General features: G+C 36.9%; 1 protein-coding gene across 1 annotated transcript in view; it reads right to left on the reverse strand.

Annotated features, from left to right (window-relative positions):
• ENPP1 (ectonucleotide pyrophosphatase/phosphodiesterase 1) overlaps positions 1-15,172 on the reverse strand; it is a 64,705-nt gene that overhangs the window by 31,926 nt on the left and 17,607 nt on the right. Inside the window, exon 2 of the mRNA XM_082475729.1 lies at positions 160-232. Coding sequence (XP_082331855.1) covers positions 160-232 — 73 coding nt within the window. The remainder of the gene's footprint in view (positions 1-159; positions 233-15,172) is intronic.

The raw sequence follows: 15,172 nt of genomic DNA on the forward strand, positions 1-15,172 counted from the left end.
AATAATAAAAGAGCTTCAAGAAAAAGGCTCAAACCAGCATCAAATTTGCACTGTCTATGGAGTACTCAAGGGATTAGGACATAACGCTTATCTCAATCACATTCTGAAAAAGGCTGACTAGTACCCCTACACACACACACAAACACACACACTAATTACCTTCTTTGGCACAGCTTGGTTTCAACCCAAATATACAACCAAGGATTGTCGTTAACACACAGACTGACAATACCTGTGGAGAGAAAACAAAAATGATGTAGTTTCAAAGCCCTTTTATTTCTTCAAATGTTTTATTTCTTTAAATACTTCTAAACTTGTTGGTGCTGCTCTGTTTCCTGATCTGGTGCTGGTCACATGATGTGTACACGCTGGAAAAATTCAAACCGCACATTTTTGCTTCAGGTACTTTTCTGTATGTACGTCATACTTCAACAAAAAGTTTACTTAATTAACAAACAAATCTATGCCTTCCTAGGTTAATGTTGCCAGAAATTTCCCAGTTGATGTAAATGAATCCAGTCCAAAAACGTATAATAATTAAGGTAGGGAAAAAAGAAACCTAACAATTTTCTACTTGTTAATCCATAAAAGGCAATATGAGAATATCAGATGCCTCTTCTAACAGTTTAATTACACAAACCTAAACACTATTCTCATATTCACTGTGACAGCTTGTGGGAATGAGCAACAGACAGGGTTGGATGACTACATCCCGGACCCAAATGTTACCACAAACTGGTTGTGTAGAGATTTGGAGCAGGTCACTTTAACATTCCAGACATCAATTTACTCACTTATAAAATTAAAGGGCTGGACTCCTTGGATCCCTAAAAATCTTTCCAGCTCTAACATTTTGCAACTTTCTCATTCTCCACTATTCTGGACTTTGACATTTGACTTTAACTAGATCATTTGGTTAATATGGTGTCAGTGATTACACCATATAACTCCTAAGAACAATGACAGAAGTTTATTTGTGAGTTAGGAAAAAAAAAAAAGGAGCAGAATAATCTACAAAATAGTCCTCAATATTTTTCAGTGGAATGGAGTTCCCTTGGCAGCTCTCTGGAATGTCACATTTCAGGACAATTCAATAAAACATGCATTGAGCACCAACTATGTGTAAAGACTATATTATGCATTGAAGGAAAGAATAAGAGATCCCCCAGGGAGCTTCTACTTTTTGGGAAAAGGCAAAAGCAACAGCACAAATGGCTCATATTTGGTAGACTCTAGTTGCAGAGTTCTATAGTTGTTTAAAGAAGAGAGGCTGGGGTGGTTGGTGAGAAGGAGATCAGAAAAGATTTCATAGAGGAAGCCTCTGGGCTGGATTCTGAAAAGGGGAAATGACGGCATGATATCGCCAGGCAGAGTTGATGGAAGGGACGAGAGGGCAGAGCAGAGAAAAACCAGTATAAGGAAAGGCTTGCAGGAAGGAAGGCATATGGGAGGTGGCAGATGAATAATGAGCAGCCGACTTTGGCTGGAACCAAGAATATGAAAAAGGGGAATGGACACAGTATGGAAAGGTGGCGTGGCATTTCCCCAAAGCCAAGATGAAGAGATACTAACGAGAGGAGGAATGGGTGAATGGGACAGGGTGGGTGGTGGGTAGAGGCTTTTATGTTTTCTGAACTCATTCCCTCACATAAAACATACTGAGTATTGACTGTATGCTGATCTGTAGTCTAGGTACTGGGTCCTCAGTAATAAAAGAGACATGACCTCTGTCCTCAGCATGCCTACTGTCAAGGGACTGCAGAACTAAAGAGGAAGTGAATGGCAAATAAACTGAGGAAGCAGGTTTAACTCATTTCAAAAGAAAACGAAGGTAGAGGAAAGAAGAGTGAAAGTACAGTGGATCTAAAATACAACAGGGTCTAGGTCAGGTTCTTTTTTTAGGAAATCAAAAATCTAAATGTATATATGTCCATTAAAATAAAGAGCCATCAGAAGAAGAGCTTGAACAAATAAGTAAAGAATGGCAAATAGAACAAGGTCGTAAGAGTACTAATGGATTCTCCCAAGCCTTTAATGGTGGTGTAAACTAACACAAACTTATGGAAGAGTAATTCTAAAGGATCTATCAAAAACAATAAAAACTCTCTTACTGTCAATTATAAATATATAGGAAAATGAAAAAATAGTAAAACTAATCTGTATTTAGTATCCTGTAATTTAAACCATGAAAAATTAAAGTTTTATTTCTTTGTAATAAACCTATCAAGAATAGTCTGAACAGTGCTTTATCTACTTCTCACAATATAGAGTGAGAATCTTTTATATGCCTTGGCAAATTGTCATATTCCTTTCTAAGTTTAGATAAGTTTCCAACGTTTTAACCTTTGTACTTTTAATATCATGAAATATCTCCAAAAGTTCCATTAATATGAATCTTTGTATCACTGTCACTTCCTCTGGGACATCTTCATCCTTTTCCTCACAACCATGCTTCTCATGTCAATAAATTCGCTGTCACTAAGTTCCTTTGGCTGTATATCTAGAGTCTGTTGAACAGCAGCAGTGTTAGCCTACCCACAGTCAGCTATCTCTTCCATAACCCCATTTACATTTGATCTGAATTTCATTGCCGGCATTATCACTTTTCTTTTTTTAACTGCACTTTATCAGCCAATTCCCTCTTTCAATTATTCATTTCTATAAAATGTGATGTAGGTCTACCACTGGCAGATAAAAAAGCAACACAAGTACTTGTTTTTCTGTCTGTGCTGAACTGACCAACAGATGCATAGTAACCAATCACTGACACACTTTAAAAGAAGTGACATTGGTCACTGACCATGATATGCATCTGCTATTTGCATAGTGTTTTGTGGACTGAAAAAGCTAGTAGCAAAGATTGTACTTTATGCAATTACTCACAGTCAATAAGTCTTAGTTACTGAAATTTGAACCATGTTGTTGGGAGACTGGTGTTATTTAATTAAACTGTGGGAACTGAAATTGTACATGTCAGAGAACCATGCAAAGCTAGCACTGCTTGTATTCTCACAAGTGGGCAATAATATAGTATATAACATAATAATATATATATATCCAAGGATGTTTAATTCAGAACTGTTCGTATTTAAAAACAAAAAACAAAAAAACCAGAAACAACCTAAGCTCATTATAAGAAACTGGCTTAAACAGTCAGGTTAATCATACAATAAAATACTCTCAGGGGATTAGCCTCAGAGATAGGTGCGTGAGAAGAAGGCTTAAAGATACAAAAACCAAAAAAAGCTGAGGGGCAGCCGTAGGAAGTTAGAAGCAGCCCTTCAATCCTTTTCTGTAAGTAAGAAGCATCTGTGGGGAGTGAGGAAGCCAAGGTGGGGCTCTGAAGTGATGAAGGGGGCTTAGGAGACCCCATGTGAAGGATGGCAGCAAATCAGTAGGGACAACAGAGATGGAGTCAATAATGGAAGAGTGAAAAGACCCTCCAGCTCTGGGGGCCCAGCTTACTGAGATCATGAATTGTTTGTAATAAGACCCAGAGGCCTCTAATTCCAGGAGTGGGAGTGGAGGAGTGGGGTGAAAAGATAACATGGCATGGGGAGATAGGAAGGGAGGGGAAACAGAAAAGGGAACAAGAGAGTCAAGGTGTGACTGCAACAGCTGACCAGGGAGGGTTAGGACCATGTGAACATGGGTATCTGGATGGAGAACTGTGAGAAGTGAAGGATCGAGAGAATGAAGGAGTGGGAATGAGGGAGGGAGTGAGGAAGGAAGAAGAACAGAAGTTACGGACTCTGAAGAGAATTTCAGCGTCTGAGCTCTCAGAAGTGGGACGGTGTGGAGTGGAGGTGAACCCACAAGTAGAAACCTGAAATTGGCATAAGGTACTTGCTGGAAGTAAGAAGACGAAAAAGTTCTACTACTTTTACTAGTAATCGGAGTTAACCTTTTGACAATGAATGAAAATCATGATAAGAGAAGTTATTTATATTCTCAAATTTATTGACTTCCAATACATATTCCCTCACTGCTGAAGAAATTCAGTCATGAAGATGTATTACCAATAACCTTACTGTTCTAACTAAATATAAAACAAAACTTGTGAACAGTTCTGCTAAAATAAGTCTCATCTTGAAGAAAACTATGAAAAGATTTAGCGGTTAGCAAGCATTTAAATTGCAACCATGAGTTTAAAGCATACATGATACATGAAAATCTTTGCCCTCTTGTTAAGCTACAGAAGAGGCATGCTGATTTTTTTAATCACCTCTTTGTTACTAAAAGATGTTATTTAGATTTACGTTTTAGATAATGCATAGCATGAAACTGAAACTAAAGTATGATCATAGAAGCAATCATTTCACCTCTGTAAAAGATGAAATTTAAATTACCTACCACTTTGTTACATGACACCCAATCAGAATAGTTTTGAGTAGGAAATTTCTCACCAACGATTATCAGAGCTGTGAAATCTAATTCAATTTGAATTTCCTTCTCAAAGTAGTTTAATCCAACAATGTCAAAATCCACCATCCTTTTATACCTCTATAACAATTTAGGTAGTTTTCAAGTTTTGATATTTTCTTAGAAGCTATAGACAAAATATTTCATCTTAGAAAACATGAAGCTTGGAGACATATAAGTAAAAGTAAAGTTGCTGGAATGTTTTGCCTCTATGTTAGAACAATATTTATTTGGAGTTTCCTGCTTATTTAGAGTCCCTGAATCATTTCTTGGACATTTAGTGAACCAAAACAGATATAAAGAAATCACTCAATTTTTTTTCTCACAAATTCCCTCAAACACAGTGGCGTTAACATAATGAGTATTATTCTTTCTTTATCAAGTATTCATACAAATATGTGTCTACTGGCCTTTGCTAAAGGCCAGAGATGCAAATGAAAGCAACTCCTCCCCTGACAGAGAAAGCATGTGGACATGAAAATGAATGATTACAATGGAACTGGACAAGAGCTACAGTTGAAATATGTAAAAAAATGTTAACATGCTACCAGCACAGTGGAGAGAAAAAAAGGAGAGAATGCTTACAAAAGGCTTCACAAAGAGAGAGGTGGGAAAAAAGGAATTTCCCTTTCAATCAATAAACAAATGTTTGAGTGCCTGCAATATGCACTGGATTTCGATTCTGTGGAGAAGTACAAAATTAAAACAAAAAGAATTTGTGGTGAAATCCCTAATCTGAGTTGATAATCTACTCAGGGCAACAACTCTAGAATTTGTTGATGATAAAGACATGAGACAGTGAGAAGTAACCTAAGAATTAAACTACATAGTGACAATGTGTCACCCATGCACCCATGCATAGGTATAGAAACTATTTTTTAACTGTACAGGCTAGTTGTGTTTTATCAACAAGATGCCACAAAGGCCCGTGGCAAAACCAGACTGAACCAGCTAGATCCAAGATGGCAGACAAAGTAGGCTAATGGTCACCATTTTCCTTGACTTGATTTATCTCTGTGTTTCCATATCAACCCCTGAGAGCTGAAGGACACTTGCCCTGAGTTATCTCTGTGTTTGTTTCAAAAGTACCTGGTGTTGGGCCGATGGTTTGCAGCTGTACTGGGAGAGATACATGCTTTGAGAGATACACAGTGGTCAACCGCTCAGAACCCGGCCCTGACTTGACCACAGGACCGCATCTATGCAGATGAAACCTGGAGGAGTCCAAGAGTTACCTTTGCTTCATCATCATGCTAAGATCTTTGCCCAACGGGGGGATTTGTACTCTGCTTGCACAATTGGTGCCATGTGCAAAGGAGTGTGGAAGACCGCGCATGCCCGGGCTGCCCCTGGAAATCTCCACCCCTTTCCTAGTGCCCTGATGACCTGTCTGCCTCCTGACCCTTAAAATTCCCTTACTTCCCTCCCTTAGAGGAGATGGTGCCTTTAGAGCATGAGCTCCCCTTCTCCACTCTCTGGCCATTGAATAAAAGCCTGTCTTGCTTGCACCAAACACAGTTTCGTCATTGGCAGCGTGAACCTGAGCGGGAAAGAACTCCCTGATCCAGCCAGGGGGCCTCAGTTCAGCTAGGGCCCCAAGAGAGGGGCCTGGTGTCTAATTCAGTAACAAATCTATGCAATGGTGCTTTGTGCAAAGCCAGGGAAGTATAGAAAATAACATCAGTCTGGGAAAGAGAGAATAACAATGATTACAGTAATAGCTATCACTTCTACAGAATAATAGCAACCATCCCTTCTGTAGTACTTACTATGTGCTAGGCACTTTTCTAAGAGTTTTCTATCAAATCATTTAATCCTCACAATAACACTGTGACACAGATTATTGTATTTACCCAGTTTAAGGAAACTTAGCTGCAGAGAGGTTAGCAACTTGCCAAGGATCACAGAGTTGATAAGCAACATGGGCAAGATTAGAACTTAAGCAGTCAGATTGTAAAGGGAGTGGGGCAGGAGCGGGGACACAGGAGGGGCTGAAAGGTGGCTGTGGCCTTCGGGGCAGTCAGTGTGGAGCTGTTGCGGATTTAAACATGAAAGTGACGTGACTGGATTTATAAATTCTAGAAAGATCCTTTGGTGACACTGTGAAAGGTTGTGCCATAAGTCACTCACCTGCCTGTCTTCTCTCAGGAAATGCTCTGTCCTCCTCTGGGTCTTTCCAATTACTGCAGCCCTGACCATGCTCTGGGAGGTTTGTTTATCTGTCTGTCTTTGACCGGACTGTGAGCTCCAGGGAGGCATGGATTTATTGACTCATCTCTGTATTTTCTACGTCTAGCAGAGTGCCTAGCGCATAGACATTCAAAATAACTGCTGACCTGAAAAATCAGTAAACTGATTTAATTAAACAATTTGGGGGGAAACTATAAATCTCCCCCATTTCTTCATCTGAGTTGACAAAGTCAATCAGTTTGTTAAGTGCCTTTATATAAAGGGTGCCTATAATAAATATAGGCGAAAAGCATTTTTTTAGGAAATGGACAATTGCTGGATTTGGTATTCAAATGTGACAGATCCCTCTCCAATTTGAAGATGAATTAGCCGACCACATTGCCTATCAGTCCTCTGACCTTTTACTCAAGTAGCATGCTTTCTGGAAACGACTCTGTGGGAACTCAGACCTACGCGTTGCTGGAGTCTTTGGGGGATTTCCTTTCCTAGAGGATGAGGATTAGATCCTAATGCAATAAGCCCAGTGCCAAGAAACTCCCACCGGAGACTCAGAGGGATGTCATGCTCAAAGATAATGTCTTGTTCTTGAAGAACTTTGAAGTGTTACAAAGTTCAGTGTAGAAGTTAGAACAACTGCTTGAGTGTATTGCAAAGTTTTTTAAAGACAAGGTTCTAACTTTTGCTTGGCCTCTTATATACTCAGTATCGTTTTAGTTACATTTGACTTAACTGAAGATTCTCCCAAATGGCAGTGAAATTTCATGTGATGCAATTTATGTAACTGGTCAAATGAAAATGGGGGAAGGAGATACTACGCACTGGACAAGCACATCACTTAGGGGCAAACCTCACACTCAACCTCTCAGTGAAACCTGAACACGCTGAAAAAGTTGACATCTACCTGGTAGAAAGGGGTTCAGTTTCAAAATGGCGAGGGTTCAAATCCCACCTCTGTTCATTCATTTTTTTCAGCATTCAACAAATATTTCCTGAGAGGCTACTACGTGTTAAGAAGAGTCTCGTGCTGGGTATACACCAGGAAACGAAAACATTTCAGTGCTTTCATGGAGCTTACCTTCTTGCGACTTATAGACAACCACCAACTATGTGACTTAGAAATGTTTCATATCCTTGCTAAACATTATTTTTTATCTATGAAGTGGTGATAATACACACCTCAAAAAATTGGCACAAGCCTTGGACATAATTTACAGAAAGTACCCAGATTGGTGACTGGGGCGCTGAGGTACTCCATAAATGACAGTTCCTACTAGGAATATCCAACTCACTTAGAGCACTGAGACATTACAGATTCTTCCACAGGAACAATATAACCTTATCAATGTTTAATCACACTTCAGGGCATTCTTTCTTATTTGCTGTTAAAAGAAATGCCAAAAACCAGTATATTAATATTTCCCTTTTTTGGGGAGGGGGGGTTTAATTCTGCAGTAATCTGTTTAACAGTGGTTGAAGACCATGCACTGGTAAAGAAAATATGTCAAAAAGGTGTAATAGAGAAGAAAAGCAAATTATTATTTTGCAGGTAACGGCTGTACTGGTAACTTTAGTTATACCTATACAGCAGCTCTCCAACCCATGCCACTGAAAAAGGGATCCATGTAAACACCAATCTGTGTATTAGAGATTACTACAGATTCATATCTGCACACTTAACAAAGATTAGCTGTGGATTGATCCAAGCACTGTGCATATAAAAATCTCTGGAAAAAGTCTGAAAGACACCTTAAAGTATATATACTTCTCAAAAACTACACTTCCTACACTTTATCCTAAGGCAAAAAAATTATGTACAAATATTTAGATACAAATATATACATGCAGTACTATTTATAACAAAAAATAGACATATGTACAATGTCTAATAGTAGGAAAATGGCTAAAGAAAATATGGACTGTATATAATATGAGTATTATACAGCCATTAACAGTTATGATTTAGAAGAATATTTAATGACCTGGGGAAAGACATTGTTGAGTATGAACTGCAAACTATAAAACAGAATAGGCAATATGGTCCTAATTTTATGTTATACATAATACATAGTTTACAAATAGTCTTATCTCTGGCTGATGGGCTCACAGTGATTCTTGTTATCTTCTTGGTACTTACCTTTATTTTCCAGTTTCCACAATGAACCCATATACTTTTAGAATCAGTATACTGGAGAACCCAGGGGGCTAGCATGGATAATAGTGACCCAGAGGAAAGTTTACCTCATTCTGGCATTTTAGTGATCTTCAGCATAACAGGAAGTCCTCCCTGCCCACTTACTCTAAGCAAACTCTAATCAACAAATTCTGCCTCCAGTTAACCTACCTAATCCCTCATTCTTAAATATCAATGAACCACCATGATTCACCAGTCATTTGAGGTAAGCCTGCAATATGAGATCAACAAAAAGAAAAGGTCTAAGATCAACACAAAGGAAAAACAGGGAGGAGAAGAGAGAAAAGCATTTAAAACAAACCCATCTAAATAGTATTCTCAATAGGATTCAAGAAGTTACATACAAATATTGAAATCAAAAGGCTCATACTACTAATATCAAGTAACCAGAATAATAAATCAAAGGCTCATACTTATTCACATCACTATAAAATACCAGAACACTAACAATAAAAAGATCTTCAAGTGAAAGGTTATGCCAACTTCACTTCACAATAAGCAGTAAAGAAGTATAAGATCAGAGTTAGTTTTTCCTTGAAGGATAGAACTAACTGGGGAAGCTCTCTGGGCCTAGAAAGGTCTGTGCAAGAAGTTTATTGACTTCTGGTTCAATCTCTTCATTGATTATAGAATTACTTAGATTTTCTAATTTTTCTTGACTCAGTTTTTCTTGGAATTTTTCACTTCATCTGCATTTTCAAATATATTGGTATAAAGTGATTTACAATAATCACTTGTTATTTTTTTAGTGTCTGTAGCACTGAATTTGTGTTCCTTTTTTTCATTCCTGATGTAATTTGTGCCTTCTCTCTTTTTTTGCGTAATCAGGCTCACCATAGGGGATCATACCTTTTCAAAGAATTTGCTTTTTATTTTGCCAGTCTCTTTTTTATTTTACTGATTTCTGGTCTTATCTTTATTTTTTTCTTTCCTTCCATATCCCAGGTCTAATTTTCTGGGTTTTCTTTTATTAAGTTGTTGATATGGACGCTTAGGTTTTAGCTTTTTTAGACTTTATTCTCTTTTAATATTACTTTTATTCTAACTTTTAAACCCCTAAGACATTGTTGTTTTATAAGTTCATTTAGGTTTACCCAAATATTTACAAGTTTATGCATTTTAATGCATTTTTCCTTTATACTTTTCATCTGGAAACATCTGGAATCAGTTTCCTTCTGCATAAAGAAATCTTTTAAAATTTTCCTCATGGCAGATTCTGTCCATGTTTGTTAGTATACACATGTCTTTATTTTGTTCTCATTCTTGAACGGTATTTCTGCAGGGGTATACAATTCCAGTCTGGCAATTGTTTTCTTTCGGCACAGTGAAGATCTCATTATACTATGAGAATTCAGCTGTCAGTCCGTCACACTTGAAGAAAATTTGTCATTTTTCTCCTATACCTTCAATGATTTTTATTTTTATCTTTGTATTCTGCAATGTTATTCTGTTGTTTTTTGACATATATTTCTTTTATTTATTCTGCTTACGATTCAATGAGCTACTTGAATCTAAGGACTGATGTCTTTTGTCAGTTCTAGAAAATTGTCATCTCTTCAAATAGTGTCCAAAATAAAAGGTAAAAGGGATAATACTATCAGAAATCAGTAAACCTAGAAAGTTTTTTAAAGAACCAAATAAAATTTTTAGAAATAAAATGAAAAATAAAATGAACAAAATTAATTAAGGGATTAGGCTTCACATCAGAAGAGATGTAGAGTAGTGGAAAACAGAATTTGTGAGCTGAAAAATAGATCAGAAGACATTATCTAGCATGTATCACAAAGAAAGATCACAAGAAATTATCCTTCTAATTCAATTCACTATTATTTCTTCAATATTTTCTTTAAAAAGGACAAGAATTTTATAATCTGTGTCTGATAACACTACCATCTGAAGTCATTGTTTGTTTGCTTCTGCTGTGTGATATTTCTGCTGATTTTTGCTCATGTTGCCATTTTCCTTTGTGTGCTTAGTTGTTTTTAACTGTGTTCTGTTCATTGATGTTAAAAATTTTCAGGATTCTTTGAAGCTGAGGATGATGGTGTTTTCCTCCAAAAAGGATTTATGTTTGCTTCTGCCAAAAACATTGGTGAAATTTCAAGTTTGAGACCACCTTCACAACTTGAGGTAGATAAAGTGAGATCAGCTTGTATATATCTTTATACATGGAGGACACGCCATAAATTACACAATACCTATGTCCTCCACAGGATGTTCCAACTTCATACAACATATTACGTATATAATTCACTTATAATACATAGCTTATAAGGTATATAAGGATACACAATTTCTTCATAAAATGAAATTATGACTTCAAAACCATATCTCAATTTTTGATTTCTGATAGTTTCCAAAAACATATCTTTTATATCTCTGTCTCTCTGGCCCATGCTCCACCTCTTCAATTTCAATTTAAGAAATATTAGTCCCTGCCAGTACTATTCCAGGGAATATCTCATATGACAACTGTATTAAGCTGAATGTCCTTTACCCTCACAATTACATCAGCATTGGCCATTAAGAAAATAATAATATTTATTCTCTCATTGACAGGTCTCAATTAGGAGTCACAGAAATCATTATCGCAATACCAACTTATGACTAGCATAGGTTGAAGATTACAATGACAGAGAGAAGAGGTGCTAAAATAAAAGTGTAATGGGGGAGTCATTTTATGAAGTTTCAAGCAATAACTAGAAATTTCTTAAACTATAATACACACACACACACACACACACACACACACACACAAAGAATGACAACAAAAACCCAAAAATATCCAGGGTCTTGGTGATCAAGGCCATTTATCAAACCACTGCTTATAAGAGTAACTAGAAGGACCAATCACGAGGCTAATGACAACATTAACAGAGAGGAACACCATGGTGGGTTCCTTTGACTCTGGACAGATCCATACATGTAGGGTAGAACGTGTCACTACCTGCACAAACCCAGCTGCTAAAGCACTTCTAGGATCTCTATATGAGTTATAAGCAAGCTAAGATCACAAGCCATAGCACTCCCCCTCAGAGAGACTCTTACTTCTATGGATAGAAGGAACCTCTGCTCTGCGGATACTGTATTTTCCACAAACATAGAAGGGAAAATATTACCTTTAAAATGAGAGATGCTAAGACAGGAGTCCACAAAAACAAGCTTCAAAGACGTATCACAGAAATTTTGGTTGACTTTCTAAGAATTCATCATCGACACATGTTTTTACAATAATGATTAACAGAACTGCTGGATGTATACCATCATTTCCAACAGTACTTCTTCCAATTTATGTCAGAAATATTGCCATGAAATCTGGTACATTTCTTAAGATACAAACTACTTCTCATATTTAGTGAATGGGGGAAATCAGTAGCAGGCTGAGTTTAATAGACTTTACCAAAGTGAATTCTAGTCATGAGTAAAAAGAAATATATTCACATTGAGAAACTACACACTCTTCTTTGGTATTCTTTTTTCTCATATCCTTTTAAAAAAGAACAGAGGAGAAATAAACTTAGAAGGCAGTAGAGCAGTTTTATGAGGTACAAAATATCATTAAATTAATATTTAAATATTTAATGTAATATTTATATTATTATTATTTTAAATACTGGCTCTTAAAGGCTCCCCCATCTGTCACTCAGCAGCTCTGAGCTTTTAACCCTTTCCTAAGTAAGAAAGAAAGATAATGGCAGACATATTTTTTTACCATTCAGATATGACACTATGTACATGAAAGATAGAGAAGATAATGCCCTCAATCAAATATAAATCTGTTAGGAGTCGCTGATAATAGAAAGTGCAGTTCAAAACAATTATCTTGAATAAGCACAGTGCTGTACACACTTGGTTGAACCGGTTCTCGGGCAGATAAAACTATGAGAGTCTTGCCTAAACTATAATAGTCCAGAGAAGGGTTTTGGCACTTTTAATATTCAAGCAAATAGTCATTTCATCATTTCCCTAATTTTCAATGAATTATCCTGGTAAAATAAGCATTTGAAGAAAAGTCTCAAAGAAAGCTCAAATCAGTAGCCCATGGGAGCTAGTAATGATAATTGGAAAATAGTTTTTTAGGAGAACAGGTTAAAATGAAATATCAACTCTGTTGATGGACATTTCCGTTGCTTCCAAGTGTTGGCTATGATAAACATTGCTGGAGTGTAAAAAAAAAAAAAAAAAAAATGAAATATCAAATTAGAACTCTAGCTTAAGAAAACAGAAACAATGTTAGAACTTTACCATAAATTGTAAGGAAATCATTAAAATTCTATCCATTTTCGATTAAAAATATAAGGATGGCAAAATTGTAGCCCTAATCTCAAAGAGACCAATAACTCTCATGCCTTTATATCCAAATTAAGACGTGAGTTACTTCTGGAGCTCTGTGATATTGCGAAAAGCACGTTATCTACAGCCCCTTTATTGGGTTAGACTGGGTATTTTCTATTCTCCCTAATAAATCTAAAATATCTATGAATCTACTTTCCCCTGACATTTGATCTTACCTTTATTTGGATCACCCCAACCCCACATCCTGTACCCTCCTCTCTTAAGGAATATTACCTCCAATATATACATGTATTAAGATTTCTTGTTGAACCCAGGCCATTGGAATAAACTATTAGGCCTGTCATGAGAAGTACCTGAAACACTAGCCTGCAAGCCTTACTTTCCCAGGTGAAGCAGAAAGGAGGTCAGAAACTCACCTGAGCCATATCCTCCATATCAGAACTTTTCCTGGGGACCCTGCAAGGCCTCCAGAGAACTGATTTATCTAGGCCAGTAAGTCTCCTTTCCTATAGTGTTCATTTTTTTTCCCCCAGTTTTATTAAGAAATAATTAACATATATCACTGTATAAGTTTCAGGCATACAGTATGATGGTTTGATTTAAATATACAGTGAAATGATTACCACAACAGGCTCAGCTAACATTCATCATCTCATACAGGTACAATAAAAAGAAAAACATGATCATTTATTTTTGTTTCCAAAAGTACCAAACATTTTCAAAGGAAAAAAAATCCAGTACTTATAACTTCTGCTTGAGTGAGCAAATCACTTCTCCCAGATCGAAGTGACTGCTTTCACAGACCGTTTCCCTCTGAAGTTAAAGGTCAAAGGATAAAAGTCCATTTGATAGTTTAAAGTAATGGTCTCAGCAGAGATTCAGCTTTTTTTTTTTTTAGATAAATTTATTTATTTGTTTGTTTTTACTTTTGGCTGTGTTGGGTCGTTGTTTCGGTGTGCGGGCTTCTCATTGCAGTGGCTTCTCCCGCTGCAGAGCATGTGGGCTCTAGGCACACGGGCTCAGCAGTTGTGGCGCACGGGCCCAGTTGCTCCGCCGCATGTGAGATCCTCCCGGACCAGGGATCGAACCTGTGTCCCCTGCACTGGCAGGCGGACCCCCAACCGCTGCGCCACCAGAGAAGTCCAGAGATTCAGCTTTGATGGCAAGCTTCCTTCCATGACTCCCACACCCTCACTGAATCTTGAGACGCAAGCACCTAGTCAACAAGATCAGTAACAGCAAACACCTCAACACAAAGCAGGGTCCTCTTAAAAAGCTGGTGGGTGACTCCTCAGATATAGCCTCCTGCCCCTAGAATTTCCATTTACATCCACAAATGGGTAATGCCCACAAGGGATCACAGAATTATTAAATATCAACACTGTTCTTAGTCTGATGGCTTATTTAACCGTCTTCTGTCTTCAACAGGACTGTTAGTATTGAAAAACACATTTTTGTGGCCTCTCTTTATCTAATCTTCAAAATTACCTTAGCTTCTTAAGAAAAGCAATCTATTGAGAAAAGAGATCTTGAGGGAAGTATAGAGTAAACTGGATTTCTATCTCTTGCCTTACAACAAAATAACATCTGAAATAAATATTTAAAGGTTTAACATGAAATCACTAGAGGAAAATATAGGGAAATATTTTTATATTTTTAGGGTGATAAATATCTTTACAAGCATGGCACAAAATCCAAAAATTATAATGGAAAAGCTGATATATTTGATTTCATAAAAATTAGGAATTTCTGTAAAAATTCCAAAAAAAAAAAGAACCCCTACCACAAGAAAAATCGGGGTGGGAGAAACTAAGGTAAAACTTTCCAACATATGACAAAAAGTTAATTTCCATGATAGATTATGAGTGTATAAAAGTTAAGTAGAAAAAGATAACTCACAATTTTAAAATACCAAAAGTAATAAACCAGATATTTCAGGAAATAAAACAGCTAATAAAAATGTCATAGGCCTTCATTAAAAATCAAAGAAGTATAAATCAAAGAGTCCCTTTTTTACCCAATGAAATCGACAAATGTTAAAAAGATTGATAATTACAAGTGCTGGCAAGGATA

This window comes from Balaenoptera physalus, assembly GCF_965194825.1.
Source record: "Balaenoptera physalus genome assembly, chromosome: 9".
Taxonomy (NCBI): domain Eukaryota; kingdom Metazoa; phylum Chordata; class Mammalia; order Artiodactyla; family Balaenopteridae; genus Balaenoptera; species Balaenoptera physalus.